Source organism: Lissotriton vulgaris, chromosome 8, assembly GCF_964263255.1.
Source record: "Lissotriton vulgaris chromosome 8, aLisVul1.2, whole genome shotgun sequence".
NCBI classification, from domain to species: Eukaryota; Metazoa; Chordata; class Amphibia; order Caudata; family Salamandridae; genus Lissotriton; species Lissotriton vulgaris.
Genome location: NC_141696.1, coordinates 669,380,540 through 669,396,363, shown reverse-complemented (window position 1 = coordinate 669,396,363; position 15,824 = coordinate 669,380,540). Strand labels below are relative to the sequence as shown.

The window sequence follows — 15,824 nt, the reverse complement described above, 5'->3', positions numbered from 1 at the left end:
TCCTGGTACTGGTGGACCACGCCACCCGCTACCCCGAGGCTGTTCCCCTGCGAACTGTGACAGCCCCGGTAGTCGGCCGGGCCCTGATGGGGATCTTCTCCCGTGTGGGCTTCCCCAGAGAAGTCGTCAGCGACAGAGGCACGAACTTTATTTCCAAATATATGAAGTCCCTCTGGCAACAGTGTGGGGTCACCTACCGATTCACGACCCCCTATCACCCTCAAGGAAACGGACTCGTTGAGCGGTTCAACCGCACGCTCAAAGGGATGATTGGGGGGTTGGAAGAGCCCCTCCGTCGCCAGTGGGATGTGCTGCTGCCGTGCCTCCTCTTCGCATATCGAGAGGTCCCCCAGAAGTCCCTCGGCTTCAGCCCGTTTGAATTATTGTATGGACATCCCGTACGGGGGCCTCTCAGTCTAGTCAAGGAAGGCTGGGAAATGCCCCCTCTAAAGAACCCTCCAGATGTCTTCAAATACCTCCTAACCCTCCGCAACCAGACCCGACGGTTCAGAGAGCTGGCAAAAGCAAACTTGGAGGCCAGTCAAGAGGACATGAAAAAGTGGTATGACCAAAATGCCTCCTCCATCGAATTTGAACCTGGACAACAGGTATGGGTGATGTCCCCCACCGAACCCTGCGCCCTGCAAGACAAGTGGACGGGGCCCTTCAAAGTAGTCGAGCGCAAGGGTCCTGTCACCTATCTCATCGACATGGAATCTTCACGGAACCCCCTCCGAGTCCTCCACGCTAATAGGCTGAAACCCCACTTTGTGCGTTCAGAACTCAGCCTCCTGATGGCCACAGACAATGGAGCCGAAGAAGACTCCGAACCCCTCCCTGACCTCCTACGGACTCGGGAGAAAGATGGCTCCGTGGATGGGGTCCGACTCTCGGAGGCCCTCACCCTGGAACAACGCCAAGAATGTCGAGACCTTCTGTTGCAGTTCGCCGGCCTGTTTTCCCTCACCCCAGGTGTCACTTCCTGGTGTGTGCACGACGTGGACACGGGGGACAGCCCCCCTATCCGCCACCGGGCCTACCGCGTACCAGATCGGGTACGGGCCTGCATCCAGGAAGAAGTAACCAAAATGCTCACGCTCGGGGTCATTGAGCCCTCAGACAGCCCCTGGGCCAGCCCAGTAGTACTGGTCCCCAAAGCAGCCACTCCCGGCACCACACCGGAACTCCGGTTCTGCGTCGACTACCGGGGCTTGAATGCGGTCACCAGAACGGACGCACACCCCATCCCCCGCGCAGACGAGCTAATTGACCGCATGGGAGCTGCCCGCTACCTCAGTATTTTCGACCTGACGGCGGGCTACTGGCAGATCGGCCTCACACCCCGGGCCCAAGAGCGATCTGCATTTTCCACTCCTGATGGCCATTATCATTTCAAGGTCATGCCCTTCGGCATGAAGAATGCTCCAGCAACATTTCAGCGGCTCGTCAATCAGGTCTTGGCCGGGCTCGAAGGATTCAGCGCCGCCTACCTAGACGACATCGCTGTGTACAGCCACCATTGGTCCGACCACCTCCACCACCTCCGAGCGGTGCTACAGGCCCTTCAGCGAGCTGGCCTCACGATCAAGGCCAGCAAATGCCAAATTGGTCAGGGGTCCGTAACCTACCTCGGACACCAGGTGGGAAGCGGCCTGGTGGCCCCTCTGCAGCTCAAGATTGCCGCCATCCAGTCCTGGCAGCCCCCCATCACCCAGACCGAGGTACGCGCCTTTCTGGGACTCACGGGCTATTACAGACGGTTCGTGAAAGACTATGGTACCATAGTGGGGCCCCTCACAGAGCTCACGTCCAAAAATCAACCCAAGAAGGTCAACTGGACCCCAGATTGTCAAACAGCCTTCGAACAACTGAAGGCCGCCATGTGCTCCGCCCCTGTGCTTCAGGCCCCCGACTACAGCCGGGAATTCGTCGTCCAGACGGATGCCTCCGACCACGGCATTGGGGCGGTCCTGTCTCAATTGAACACCGAAGGCCTTGATCAGCCAGTGGCCTTCATCAGCAGGCGACTCCTACCTCGAGAACAACGCTGGAGCACCATCGAGAGGGAGGCCTTCGCCGTGGTATGGGCCCTCAAAAAGCTCCGGCCCTACCTCTTTGGCACACACTTCCGGGTGCAGACCGACCATCGACCCCTGCAGTGGCTGATGCAGATGCGGGGGGAGAACCCAAAACTACTACGTTGGTCCATCTCCCTACAAGGGATGGACTTCACTGTTGAACACCGGCCTGGGCCAGATCACGCCAACGCGGATGGCCTGTCCCGTTTTTTCCGCCTCGACGAGGAGAGTCCCCAAGAGGATGGGTGACTCTCCCCGCCTTCAGCTGGGGGGGACGCATGTTGGACAGGCCACGTGAAGGGCCACTCCCCCTCTGCCCGACCAGGCCCGAGCCCGGTCCCTCAAGTGTCACACACCACCACTTCACGTTTTCCGTCCCCTCCGGGACCCTTGCCTCTGAACATATCGACCTCGTGGGCCCGATCCACTACTGGCCCGCGCGCCCAGCCTGGGCGCCATCTTGGACACTCCGCCACGAGGCCGCGTGGCCCCCGATCGACCCCAACCCTGGCCCTGGCCAGGCCTCAGACATCCCGGCACCACCATCCACCCAGGAGGTGAGCGGACTACTTGGCAGGTCAATGGGAGAAAGAGGTGTCGATGGCTCTCCCCCGCCAGGTGCCGCTCGCCCACAACCTCCCCGGGCGCTGGCTCCACCCCCCTGCTGGGTGTCTGGACTCCTTCATCCCGGACCCCCCGACCTCCAAGTGCGAGGGTCCGGACATCAAAGGGCACCAGCCCTATAACTGGGGCAGCTCCAGAGCAGGAAGGCAGTTGTATCCTGGAGTCGAGAGACGCCGAGAAGAACTCATACTTGACGGACTACTGGCGCTGCCGTAACTCTGCCTTGCGAACTATCGTCCTGCCTGCTGGCGCTGCCGCAACCTTCGTAAACCTTCATCGTCGTCGGGACCTGCTGGCGTGGCCGCGGACCGTTTGTAACTACCATCTTCATCGGGACCTGCTGGCTCCGCCGCGGACCGTCGCTTCCTTCCTCCATCTCGGGACCTGCTGGCTCCGCCGCGGCCCGATCATCTAGAACGCCGAGCTCGAGGATTGAGAGCTATTTTCATCTATTGGTAACAAGACTGTCCCGCTACCCTTTTCCCAATCCAGAGACCAGAATCGAGGGGACCCCTGAGTCCAGACCTCCTTGTATCATTTTACCGTACTGAAAGAATTGCTTATAAAGTATCGTTGAACCTTATCCTGGTGTGGTGTCCGTCTGTGGGGGGGAAGTTACTTGTCTGTACGATCGCTGGAGACGGCTCTCCCCGGAGACCTCTCCCCTTATCCTCGGCCGACCCTCCTGGTCCGTCTAACACTTCTGTTCATTATAGGCCTTCCTACACCAGTGCAGGGGTTGTTTGCCTCTTGGGTTTGTTCTACCCTGACCTGTCTTGCACCGTGCAACTTTTTAAATTAACAGAAATACTCAACGATCACACAGCCTTGAGCGCCACGTCTTCCTGTCCTCTTAAATCCAAACCCATTTCCCCAACTTGAACTTTGGATCACGAATGGGGTCTGAACTCGGACGTGGCGCAAGGCCTCTTTCAGAAGTGGAGAGAACCTTGGTTAGATCTATTCGCCACCGAAGAGAACACGCAATGACATTAGTTCTGCATGTTGGAATGTCCGAGGCGGCACTCGCTCGGAATCGCTTTTCGTCGCGAGTGGAGCTGCTGTATGTTGTACGCCTTTCCGCCTGCCCAGAGTGCTGAAGATCGGGTGCGACCGGGCCCAAGTCATGCTTGTGGCTCCGGACTGGGCACGAAGATACTGGTATCTCGAGCTACTCAGCATTTCAATTGACTTTCTGTCGCAGCAGCAGGGGACAGTCCTCCACCCGAACCTGTCCAGCCTCCACCTCCATGCGTGGAGATTGAGCGGCTGCAGTTGAGGCCATTTGACTTGCCTCCTGAAGTTTGTGATGTGATTCTGGCAGCCAGGCGTCCCTCCACAAAATCGGTGTACGCCTGTAGGTGGAACAAATTTGTGGAATGGTGCACCGCAAAGGCTGTGGATCCACTCTCTGCCCCCCTTTCTGAGGTTCTCCTCTTCCTTCTTTCTCTTGCCTAGCAGGGCTCTGCTCTGGGCACTCTTAAGGGCTGCCTCTCTGCCATTTCAGCCTTCTTGAGGTTTCCTGATCAGCCGTCTCTTTTCAAGTCTCCTGTTGTAAATATATTCTTGAAAGGCATCACCCACATGTTTCCTCCTGTTCCTTTCGTGAGGCCTCAGTGGGACTTGAACCTTGTTCTAACCTATCTGATGTGCGCTCCTTTCCAGCAACTTTTCATTTGCCCTCTTCGTCTCCTGACCCTCAAGATTGCATTCCTGGTTGCCATCACCTCTGCCAGGAGAGTGAGTGAGCTCCAGGCTCTATCTTCAAAGTCTCCTTTCCTTTCTGTCCATCTGGACAAAGTTGTTTTTAAAACTCGTCCTTCTTTCCTGCCCAAGGTGATCACGACCTTTCACATCGGGCAGTCCATCACCTTGCCCACCTTCTTTTCGCCTCTGCACCCTTCGAAGGAGGAAGAGAGGCTCCACCGTCTGGAGCCAAAACGTGCGCTCTCCCTTTACCTTGATCGCACACGCCAGTTCCGGGTGGACGACCATCTCTTTGTTGGCTACGTGGGCGAGAAGAAGGGACAGGCGGTGCACAAACGAACCATCTCTCTGTGGGTCATGTTGTGCATCACGGTGTGTTACTCCTTAGCTAGAAAGGAGCCCCCTGTTGGGCTGAGGGCCCATTTCACTCGGGACACGGCGGCTACTACTGCACTGGGTCGAGGAGTCCCCTTGCAGGACATCTTTCAGGCAGCTACGTGGGCCTCCCTGCACACTTTCGCTAGACACTACTTCCTGGACAGCCAAGGCCGGAGAGATGGCTTCTTCTGCCCTTCCGTTCTCCAGGACTTTCTGGTATGATCTTGGTTTGCAGACCCACCACCGGGGTTGGTATTGCTGGGGTATCTATTCTAAGGTAAGGAATCTAACACTAACCTGTTTCTTTCAGATGCACAAGTTACTTACCTTCATTAACGATATATCTGTAAGAAACAGTAGTTACTGTTAGATTCCTTACCGCCCCACCCATCCTCCCCGTTCTGCGAACCGATATCTAGGGTTAAGGACATCCCTTTCAGGGCCCTGGTTTCATGGCACCGGTGTCGGTCTCTGGCATGGCTCTGCATTCCTGGCGCGGAAAGCTATGTACAAGAACTGACGTCAGCACGCGAGGGCGGCGTTTAAGTACTCCGACGACGTCATCCCGGCGATCACAACACCAACGATGGACGCAGAGGGGTACTGCTACGCAAAACTTTTCGGATCCAGTCTGACGCCTGGGGATATTCTAAAGTAAGGAATCTAACACGAACTACTGTTTCTTACAGATATATCGTTACCGAAGATAAGTAACTTGTGCTTCACTGTCAACGCTGGGCAAAAAGGGTCATTACAAATTGCATTGGGATTGTGGGAACTAGAAATTAAATATGCATTATTGTAGTAATTGAAACATGGCAAATAACTTAGTAGGGTATTCCAGTGGTGATGTACTTTTTTAATGGGGCTAATATGTTCTGGGGCCATAATAAACTCTAAAAAGCAAATGAGATCTGATGCGCTCATATTGAAATATTTAGTCCTATAACTTGAAGAGTGTTATTTTCACTGATGTCGCCTCCTGTGGCAGGGAGACCAGTGCAGCAAATCCTGTAAAAGGAAACGGACCAGTTTTCTGAAAGGGTGGTCCTCATTGTATCTGTTCGCATTAGGGCTCATGGCAACCATGCTATGCCACTGATTCTCCGTTACTCTCCTGTCTGATGTCACCTTGATTTTTACATGTTCTAGTAAGTTGTCAGTGACCTAGCTGAAGATGGGAAATTGTTTAATTTGGTAAAGGTTAACTCTAATTATTACGCAGAATGTTTTTGTCCCAGAATGCACTTTCACTTTTTAAACTCATATTTATATTTGGGGTGGGGGGTTTCGGAAACTTTTAGGGCAGAGGTATTAATGTCAGACATTTAAGGGGGAACTTCTGCCATCACAAATGTATTTTTTTTCTATACAGCTGCGTGCCAATGCACTAATCAAACGAGGTAGTATGTATATGCAACAGCAACAACCTCAACTTTCCACTCAAGACTTCAACATGGCTGCTGATATTGATCCTCAGAATGCTGACGTCTATCATCATAGAGGGCAGGTAAAAGAAATACACGGTATTTCATACTTAATGGTGGAGGGTGTACAGTGTTACAGAAAGGTCATTTTGCTGAATGCAATGAATAACTAATGGCCTAATCCCATGATCTTATAGTTGGCCTTCCAATAACATTATTTCTTCAGCCTTCCTCATCCTGTTCCTTACTTAATTGAGGTGTGTCCTATCCCTTTAAGCTACATATGACCTAGCTAAAAGTAAAAAATTACGCCCTCCTCCTCAGACTTTGCTCCGAGTCCACTTGGAAAGCGGAGAGACCAAAAAGAGGAGGTTCACACATATCACTTCCTTTTTGTATGCATTCCCAAAGCTGTCTTTGTGTTCCTGATGGGGAGGGCATGCCTCTTTCTAGCCCTGTGGAAATTGATTCTCTGGCATCCAGGTGACTTGGACTGTGAGCGGGGAACACTGTGGCAAGGGGATCCGGTTTACTGGATCAAACTGGCGCAGCTGTGGATGTGTCCCTCTTTGCCTGCTGACGGTTGGGTAGCATGGGCGACTTCAGGTAGTGTCAGTGGTGCAAGAAGTGCTACGTGGCTTTCCTTTTGGGTCGAACTAGCCTGTGTCTACTTTGTTTGGCTTCAGGTGGACCCTTAAGTCTCATCATCGGTTTGTCCCTCCTGCAGGGCAGATGGAGGGGTTCAGCTCAGCAAGGATCTCTTTGGAGCTACATAGCTTCCATGTTCTTTACTGTTGAGTCAGTGTTGTCTCCGTGTGCCATGGTTGGAGTGGATTTGACTCTGCCTTTCTTAGCCCATGCAGATTAATTTGAGACTTAATAGACTGAGAGAGTTCTGCAGGGTTTACCCTTCGAGGTTCCATACCAAGGCTTTTTGTTTGTGCTCTTGTTGCTGTGGTTGTGGGCCATACGCCCATGGAATGGGGGTGGAACAATATTGTGTATGTGCCTGTGGGAACTGGTTCAGGGGTCTAGAGTCACACAAGTTTTACTGGTCAGTTACCATATTGATTCTTTGGGGAGTCCACCAAATTCAAAAGGCTAGGAATCACTGCTCTTTGGAGTAATGGATAGCGGCCACCGTCCTTGCATTGGACTTGAGAGTTGAGGCTTTAACAGACAATGACTCAAACCTGGAATATTCTGTAACTACAGGTATACTTTCATTAACATTGCACACCTTTCCATCTTTTATTGTTTATAAAAAATGTATTAAGTCTTGCGATACTTAACAGTGGCATAATTTAGATGGGAGATCCTGAAATTTTAATTGTAAAATTATATCTTGCCTCACAGCTGTGTTTTCCTCCCGTGTAGCTGAAAATATTATTAGACCAAGTTGCAGAAGCTGTGTCAGATTTTGATGAATGTATTCGATTGCGACCCGATTCTGCATTGGCACAAGCACAGAAATGCTTTGCATTGGTAAGTACTCTTACATTTACATGTTACATTTACATGTTACATTTCTAGGTGGTTTTAATTCGGAATTTTATATTTTCACTTTACTGAAACCTGACATCATTCATTTTAGTTACCTAAGAATTTAGGTGTAGAGTTACAAAACCGTTAACCTGAGGCCGATGTGTTTATGGTATTGCTTGTTTTTGATAAATTCGTTTTTCGCTATGAAAAAGGCCTGTCCCGATTTGGAGGATTATTTTTGGGCACCTAAATCGCAAGTATATTATTTTGCGTAATCGAAACGTGTTTTTCATAATACTGATAATAGCAATATAGCTAATGAAACAAGCATTTACAATGCAATGGTCTCGGCAATATTATAGGTAGAGCTATTAGAATTGCTCATTATTTTTTTATCTTTTTTGTATCCCTAAATAAATGGCATTGTCATTTGTATTGGCATTAGCTTTGTTTTTTGCATATGTGATACCTATTGCATTAGCAGAGAGAGAGTGAGATAGAGAGAGCGAGTGAGGTATTGAAATAGAGAGAGAGTGAGGTAGTGAGAGAGAGTGAGGTAGTGAGAGGGATGTTGTGAGGTAGTGAGAAAGAGGTAGTGAAAGAGAGAGTGAAAGTGAGTTAGTGAGATAGAAAGAGTGAGGTAGTGAGAGAGAGTGATTGAGGTAGTGAGTGAGTTTGTGAGGTAGTGAGATAAAGAGGTCGTGAAAGAATGAGGTAGTGAGGGTGAGAGTTGTTGTGCTGTATTGAGATAGAAACAGAGCGATGTTGTGAAGTAGTGAGCTAGAGTGAGGTAGTGTATGAGAGAGTAAAAGTGAGTTAGTGTATTTGAGAGAGAGAGAGAGTGCGGTAGTGAGATAGAGAGAGTGAAGTTGTGGGGTAGTGAGAGAGTGATGTAGTGAACCTTACAGAGAGTGTGTCGTGATATAGTGAGATAGAAATAGTGAGGTAGTATATAGAGAGAGTGTGAGGTAGTGAGATAGAGAGAGTGAAGCAATGAGTTAGAGAGAGAGAGTGAAGTTGTGAGGTAGTGAGAGAGTTGTGAATTTTTGAGAGAGTGTGTCGTGATATGGTGAGGCAGTGAGAATGAGATAGTGAGATAGTAATAGATAGAGTTAGGTAGTGATGTAGAGAGAGTGAGGTAGTGAGATAGAGAGAGTTACGTTGTGAAGTAGTGTGTTAGAGAGATATAGTTCCTGTGGTAGTGATATTGTGATGCTGTGAGAAAGAGAGTTGAGTAGTGAGGTAGAGATTGAGGTAGAGAGAGAGTGAATGAGAGATAGTGTTGTAGTGTGAGAGATAGTGAGTTAGTGAAAGAGAGAGTGAGGTAGTGATAGAGAGAGTGAGGTAGTAGGGACGGTATAGTGGAGCTGAGGAGAGAGTGAAGGGATGGTGCAGTGAGAGGCTGAGGAGAGTGCATCAGTGAAGGGACGGTACCATAAGAGGCTGAGGAGAAAGTGCAGCAGTGAGTGATGGTGCAGTGGAGGAGTGAGGGCTGCAGCCTGGATGGGGGGGCGGGGCTGAGCAGAAAGTGCAGCAATGAAGGGACGATGCAATGGGGGGCTGAGCAGAGTGCATCAGTGAAGGGACGGTGCAAGGAGAGGCTGAGGAGAGTGCAGCAGTGAAGGGACAGTGCAGGGAGAGGCTGAGGAGAGTGCATCAGTGAAGGGACAGTGCAGGGAGAGGCTGAGCAGAGAGTGCAGCAGTGAAGGGACGGTGCAGGGAGAAGCTGAGGAGAGTGCAGCAGTAAAAGGACGGTGCAGTGGGGGCTGAGCATAGAGTGCAGCAGTGAAGGGACGGTGCAGTGGGACTGAGGAGAGAGTGTAGCAGTGAAGGGATAATGCAGTGAGAGGCTGAGGAGAGTACAGCAGTGAAGGGACGGTGCAGTGGGGAGGAGGAGTGAGTGCAGCAGTGAAGTGACCGTGCAGTGAGAGGCTGAGGAGAGTGCAGCAGTGAAGGGACTGTGCAAGGAGAGGCTAAGGAGAGAGTGCATTAGTAAAGGGATGGTGCAGGGAGAGGCTGAAGAGAGTGCATCAGTGAAGGGATGGTGCAGTGAGAGACTGAGGAGTGCACAAGTGAAGGGACTGTGCAGGGAGAGGCTGAAGAGAGTGCAGCAGTGAAGGGACGATGCAATGGGAGGCTGAGCAGAGAGTGCATCAGTGAATGGACGGTGCAGGGAGAGGCTGAGCAGAGAGTGCAGCAGTGAAGGGACGGTGCAGGGAGGGGCTGTGGAGAGAGTGCATCAGTGAAGGGACGGTGCAGGGAGAGGCTGAGGAGAGAGTGCAGTAGTGAAGGTATGGGGTAGAGAGAGAGTCTGAGGAGAGTGCAGCAGTGAAGGGACAGTACCGTGAGAGGCTGAGAGAGAGTGCAGCAGTGAGTGATGGTGCAGTGGAGGAGTGAGGGCTGCAGCCTGGATGGGGGGGCTGAGCAGAGGGTGAAGCAATGGCGCAGGGAGAGGCTGAGGAGAGAGTGCTGCAGTGAAGCGATGTTGCAGTGAGAGGCTGAGGAAAGTGCAGCAGTGAAGGGACAATGCAATGGGGGGCTGAACAGAGAGTGCATCAGGGAAGGGACGGTGCAGGAAGAGGCTGAGGAGAGAGTGCTGCAGTGAGAGGTTGAGGAGAGTGCAGCAGGGAAGGGATGGTGCAGTGAGAGACTGAGGAAAGTGCAGCAGTGAAGGGACGATGCAATGGGGGGCTGAACAGAGTGCATCAGTGAAGGGACGGTGCAGGGAGAGGCTGAGGAGAGTGCATCAGTGAAGGGACAGTGGAGGGAGAGGCTGAGGAGAGAGTGCGTCAGTGAAAGGATGGTGCAGGGAGAGGCTGAGGAGAGAGTGCAGCAGTGAAAGGATGGTGCAGTGAGAGACTGAGGAGAGTACAAAAAAAGACAGAGCCATATAACCTCCACTACGAGAGTAGGAAGAGACACTCTGAGACAGACACAGAAAGAGACAGACTAAAACACCTAAAAAGACAGAGGCCCGCAACACACAGAAAGGGAGCGACAAGAGAAACTCTGAGACAGACACAGATCTCTCTCTCACCCCCACCTACCTCCCCACAGAGAGGCATTGAAAGCAGATCACAGCCTCCAAGAGACACTCTGGGACAGACACAGATCTCTCTCTCTCTCCCCCCAAACCCCTCCCCACAGAGAGGCCATTGAAAATAGATCACAGCCTGCAAGAGACACTCTGAGACAGTCAGATTTATCTCTCTTTATGTCTCTTCCCTCCCTCCAATCAGCGCGGGAGATTGTGGTTAGACAAATATTTCTGTGAATTACCTAAAACTTCTAACGCAAAGTTCTTCTATTCGTCTTCCACTCTCTCTGCACCCCAACACTGCTGCACCCCGCTTTACTCATTTTAAGTGAGTTGGGGAGACTCCTTGATAACCCCGCACATATCCAAAGCCCCCGAGCTCAGGCCCGGCCCGAAGGACGCCGGGGCATGCGCACTGCGCTCCTGTCTATCTGGGAGTTAACTCGAAACACATGTGCGTTCACATTTCTGAGCAGGGGAATAACAAAAATGTCAGAGCTCAGGCTCGCCCCTCACAGGGACCAGGACACCGAGCTCCGCCTGACTGAAAGCAGACTCCAGGCTGACGGGAAAGACCTGATCACAGCCCCACGTGGAGGCGAGGCCTGGCCACATCAGCCGTCACTTCATTCTGACAACGGCACATGTGGTACAAACATAACATTCATTTGAATGTTAATCTTGACAGAAGGGAAGGATTGCATTGCCCTGGACACGCACGCGGCCATGCACACAGGCACGTCCACACACAAATGCTTTCACATACATAGGCAAACACACACACACCGATGCGCGCACACACACACCTACACATACACACAGGCAAACACACTCATGCCCAGTCGCACACACACACACGCACACACACACATGCGCACACACAACCAGACACGCGCACTCACACAGATGCACAGACACACAGATGCGCACACAAGGCCAGGCACGCACACACACACAGACAGATGCACACACATAAACAGGTGTACACGTACACAGGCACACACACACATATGCGCGCACACATACACAAATGCGCAAACATCCAGGCACGCACACACACAGATGCGCATATACACGCACACACACACACATGCGCACACAAGCCCAGAAACGCACACACACACAGATGTGCACACACCCAGGCACACGCACACACAGATTTTCACATACGCCCAGAAACACACACACACAGGCACGCACACACACACAGATGCGCACATACACAGGCACACACACCCAGGCACGCACCCCCACACAGATGCGCGCACACACACACACAGATGCGCATATACATAGGCACACACTCACAGATGCACACTCACAGATGCACACACACACACACGCAGATGTGCACATACGCCCAGGTACGCACACACATGCAGATGCGCACATACGCCCACTCATGCTCACACAGATGCACACACATACACAGGCACACACACATAGGCACGCACACATACACAGATGCGCACACACGTCCAGGCACGCACACACACATACATGTTTCCATCTGCGAGGCTGGGAGAAAGAGTTAATTCCAAACTCCCCGAGTAGTCACATCTAAGATAAGAGCAGAATGTTCTACAACAAAACTGCCCAATCAGAGGCTCCGGCAGGAAGTAGTGTCAGAGCTCCAAGGGGCTGAAAACAGCATTTCACAGCAGCAGAAAATACTTAACCAGAACTACACCTTGAAAGAGAGGCCCATCAGGGTTTGTTGTATTCGGACTAGCGCAAAAGGGACACAAAAATAACATTCCTTTTCAGTCAATAATGACAGCAGCCCCTACTATTTTCGATTCCCCCCCCCCCCCCCTAACCCCCTTCATGCTCTTGCACGTGACGCTACAGAGCAGCCCGAGTGAGAAGAGCATTGTACTTCAGCGGAAATATCTGAATTAGACGCGCATCTGGAGGCGCCAGCAGGGCTTTACATGGAATGAAACTGGGCAGATACAAAAAGGGGCGTGGCTTAAAAATATACGCGCATAGTGCGCCCGCCCCCCCCCCCCTCGTATTTTGCTGCTTCCGTCATTGCCCCCAGATATAGAATACAATACGTAACATTACACCTACAACAAGCAAGGACTATGGGCTTGGTCATTGGTTCTAAGTTGTGTAAGATAAATAAGAAACAACCTTGGCTCCGTTGTATAGAACATTGAAAATGCTTCGGTTTTGAAATGATGAGATAAGAGAACCAGTCTCTCTGAGATTACATCATATACAGTGATGGTCGGCACTGCGGCAGAGTTAACATTTCTTTTTTTCACCCTCAGGGTGAGGGCAAAAACGGAGAGCCCGATAGGAACTCGTCTCAGCAGCTGCTCTTTAGATCTGCCGGTGCTGCGTACCAGTAGGACCCCGCCCACTTAAAACACTGGGTTCATGGTAAAAAAAAACAAAAGCTGTAACATGTTTACCCAAGTCTTACCGTCCATATTTGTCAACAGACCTCATTCAGGCGGAAAACTCCAGATTTCTAGAGCAGAAAAGTGGCTAATGGTGGCTGTCTCCTGACTGAAATTGCCACTGCTGTAACAGAAGTCAGTAGGACGGATGCATATTCCCGATTCTGTTAATTTATTCAAATCTCCCCCTTACCTCTTCTGAAATGTTGGCATGTGTGCCCATCGGTTCCCGATTTTCGGCCATGCTCTGAAAGCTGCTCCCTGGACCTCTGACGCAGACGGGTGAATGGACTGCGGGACTCCGCATCTCACCAGGGCGGAGGACTGGTGCAAGGACTGCCGGTCTCCGCATCTCACCAGGGCGGGGGACGGATGCAAGGGCTGCCGGTCTCCGCATCTCACCAGGGCGGGGGACGGGTGCAAGGACTGCTGGTCTCCGCATCTCACCAGGGCGGGGGACGGGTGAAAGGACTGCCGGTCTCCGCATCTCACCAGGGCGGACGGGGTTTCAGCAGATGTCCCGTTGCCTTCCCCCTCCGGAGGCCGAGCTGTGCTGGAGTGTTCACGGGGACCTGCCCTTTTATCTGGAAATAGAAGTCAGTTCCCGCCAAATTCCGAGCGCGGCTTTTGCTTCCCCCCTCGGGGGCTGAGATGTGCTGGAGCGTCCACTTTTATCTGGAAATGGAAAGAGAATCAGTTCCCGCCAAATTCCGAGCGCTGCTTCGGTCCAGCTGTTGTAAACAATCACCTGTTACACCCCTTTTCATCTCATGCTTGTGGTTGCGGCACTTTCTGGAAATTTCACGGGTGATTGATTTAGACATGGGCGAGAAAGTATCGCATTATTATTAATGAAGTTTTATATGGGGGCATAGCATAGCAGTCCTATAGGCCTCCCACTAATGTTACCAGCCACAGCTCCCCCAGCAGCCCTGCGGCCTGGAGTGTCTCTGCTCACCCTGTGCCGGCACAGCTCCAGCAGCACGTAGACGAAGTGCTGGTCCTCGAAGGAGCCGCAGAAGCGCAGCACGTGCGGGTGGTCCAGGCTGGGGTGGATGGCGATCTCCGTGCTCAGCTTCTGCTCCGGGTCCCGCAGCCGGCTCTTGGGCACGATCTTGCAGGCCAGCAGCTCCTCCGTCTCCATGTGCGAGACCTCGAAGCACTTGCAGAAGCTGCCCCTGCCCGGGAAGCGGCCGCGCTTGTAGCGCCGTCCGGTGCGGGGGTCCGCCAGGATCTCGGGGATCTCCTTGGGCACCTCCTCGGGCACGGCGGCGGGGGGCTCCTCGGGCACTGCGGCGGGGGCTGCTCCGCCTCGGCCTGCCTCACCTCGGCGGGGGGGCTGCTCCTCCTCGGGCACTGCGGCGGGGGGCTGCTCCTCCTCGGGCACCGCGGTGGAAGGGGCAGCTGCCCTCCCGGGGATGACGGGCATGGCAGGCAGGGTCGGATTGGGATCACACTTCGGCCTGGGCACCGGAGGTGCGCTGCAGCTGTGGGAGGGAGCCAGCACGCAGCTCGCGGAGACACTTTTAAAGAGGAGCCCCATCGCTTACTAACGCCACTAGAGCGGAACTACAGAGGCTTTACCCTCTGAGCTGGTCCAGGGACCGGATCCCGTACTTGGGGATCCTATTGGCGCCCTCCCTCCCGGAGATGGTCACGGCCAATTACGCGGCGCTGGGCGCGAAAATCAGGGAGGAATTGGGCCGGTGGGATAAGGGCACGCTGTCGTTGCTGGGTAGGGTGGCCGCGGTGAAGATGACTCTCCTGCCTCAGGTGCTGTACCTCTTCAGAGCGTTGCCGCTCCAGCCCCCCGCGGGGTGGCTTGCGGAGACACAGGCTGCCATCGCGCGGTTCGTGTGGCAGGGCCGCAGGCCGAGGATCAAGAGAAGCATCGCTATGCTGTCACCGGAATCCGGGGGGCTGGGGATACCGGACTTGCGGAAATATTTCCAGGCCGCTCAGCTCCGCTATCTAGTGGAATGGAGCCGGTGGGAGTCTGATAAGCACTGGCTGTTCCAGGACCAGGCGGTGGCGGGAAGGACGCTGCAGGAAGTACCATTCTTGAAGCGGGCCCATCGACCCCCCCAATCTCTATGCGTCTCTGGTAACGCGGGTCCCGCTCTGGACGTGGGACTCGGTGGCTGCCAGGTGCGAGCTTACCACCTTCCCCTCTCCCTTTACGCCGCTCATTGGCAACCCGGACTTCGGCCCCGGGATGGAGCAGGGCGCTTATGAGCGATGGCGGGTGGCCCGCTGCTGCACTCTGTATCACTTGTATTGCCCTGAGGGGGTTGTCCCCTTCCCGGACCTGAGGAGGGATTATGGCCTCCCGGAAACGGAGCGCATGCGATACATGCAGGCGCGCCACTGGGCATTACAACCCCAAGTGCGCGACGCGGCACACCGGGAAATCACAGCGTATGAGCGTTGGTTAATTACTCGCACGTCGGACGCTAAACTGATCTCAGACCTGTATAAAATGCTGCAGCCCCCCTCCTTTCATATTCACAACCCCGGTCGGGAACGTTGGGAGCGTGAGCTCGGGCGCGTGTTGAGCCATAAAGAATGGGAACACATCTCCTTCCGCGCACGTCACTCGGCCTACCACACGGGTCTTACGGAGACCTGCACTAAAATCTCGACCTACTGGTACCGTACTCCGGAGAAACTGCACGAG

At 53.1% G+C, this 15,824-nt stretch overlaps 1 protein-coding gene across 2 annotated transcripts in view; it reads left to right on the top strand.

Annotated features, from left to right (window-relative positions):
* Positions 1 to 15,824, top strand: part of TOMM70 (translocase of outer mitochondrial membrane 70) — a 227,165-nt gene that overhangs the window by 137,891 nt on the left and 73,450 nt on the right. For both annotated transcript variants that reach the window (XM_086934541.1, XM_086934540.1), the window contains exons 7-8: positions 6,163 to 6,297; positions 7,592 to 7,699. In XM_086934541.1, the coding sequence (XP_086790667.1) occupies positions 6,163 to 6,297; positions 7,592 to 7,699 (243 nt within the window). The remainder of the gene's footprint in view (positions 1 to 6,162; positions 6,298 to 7,591; positions 7,700 to 15,824) is intronic.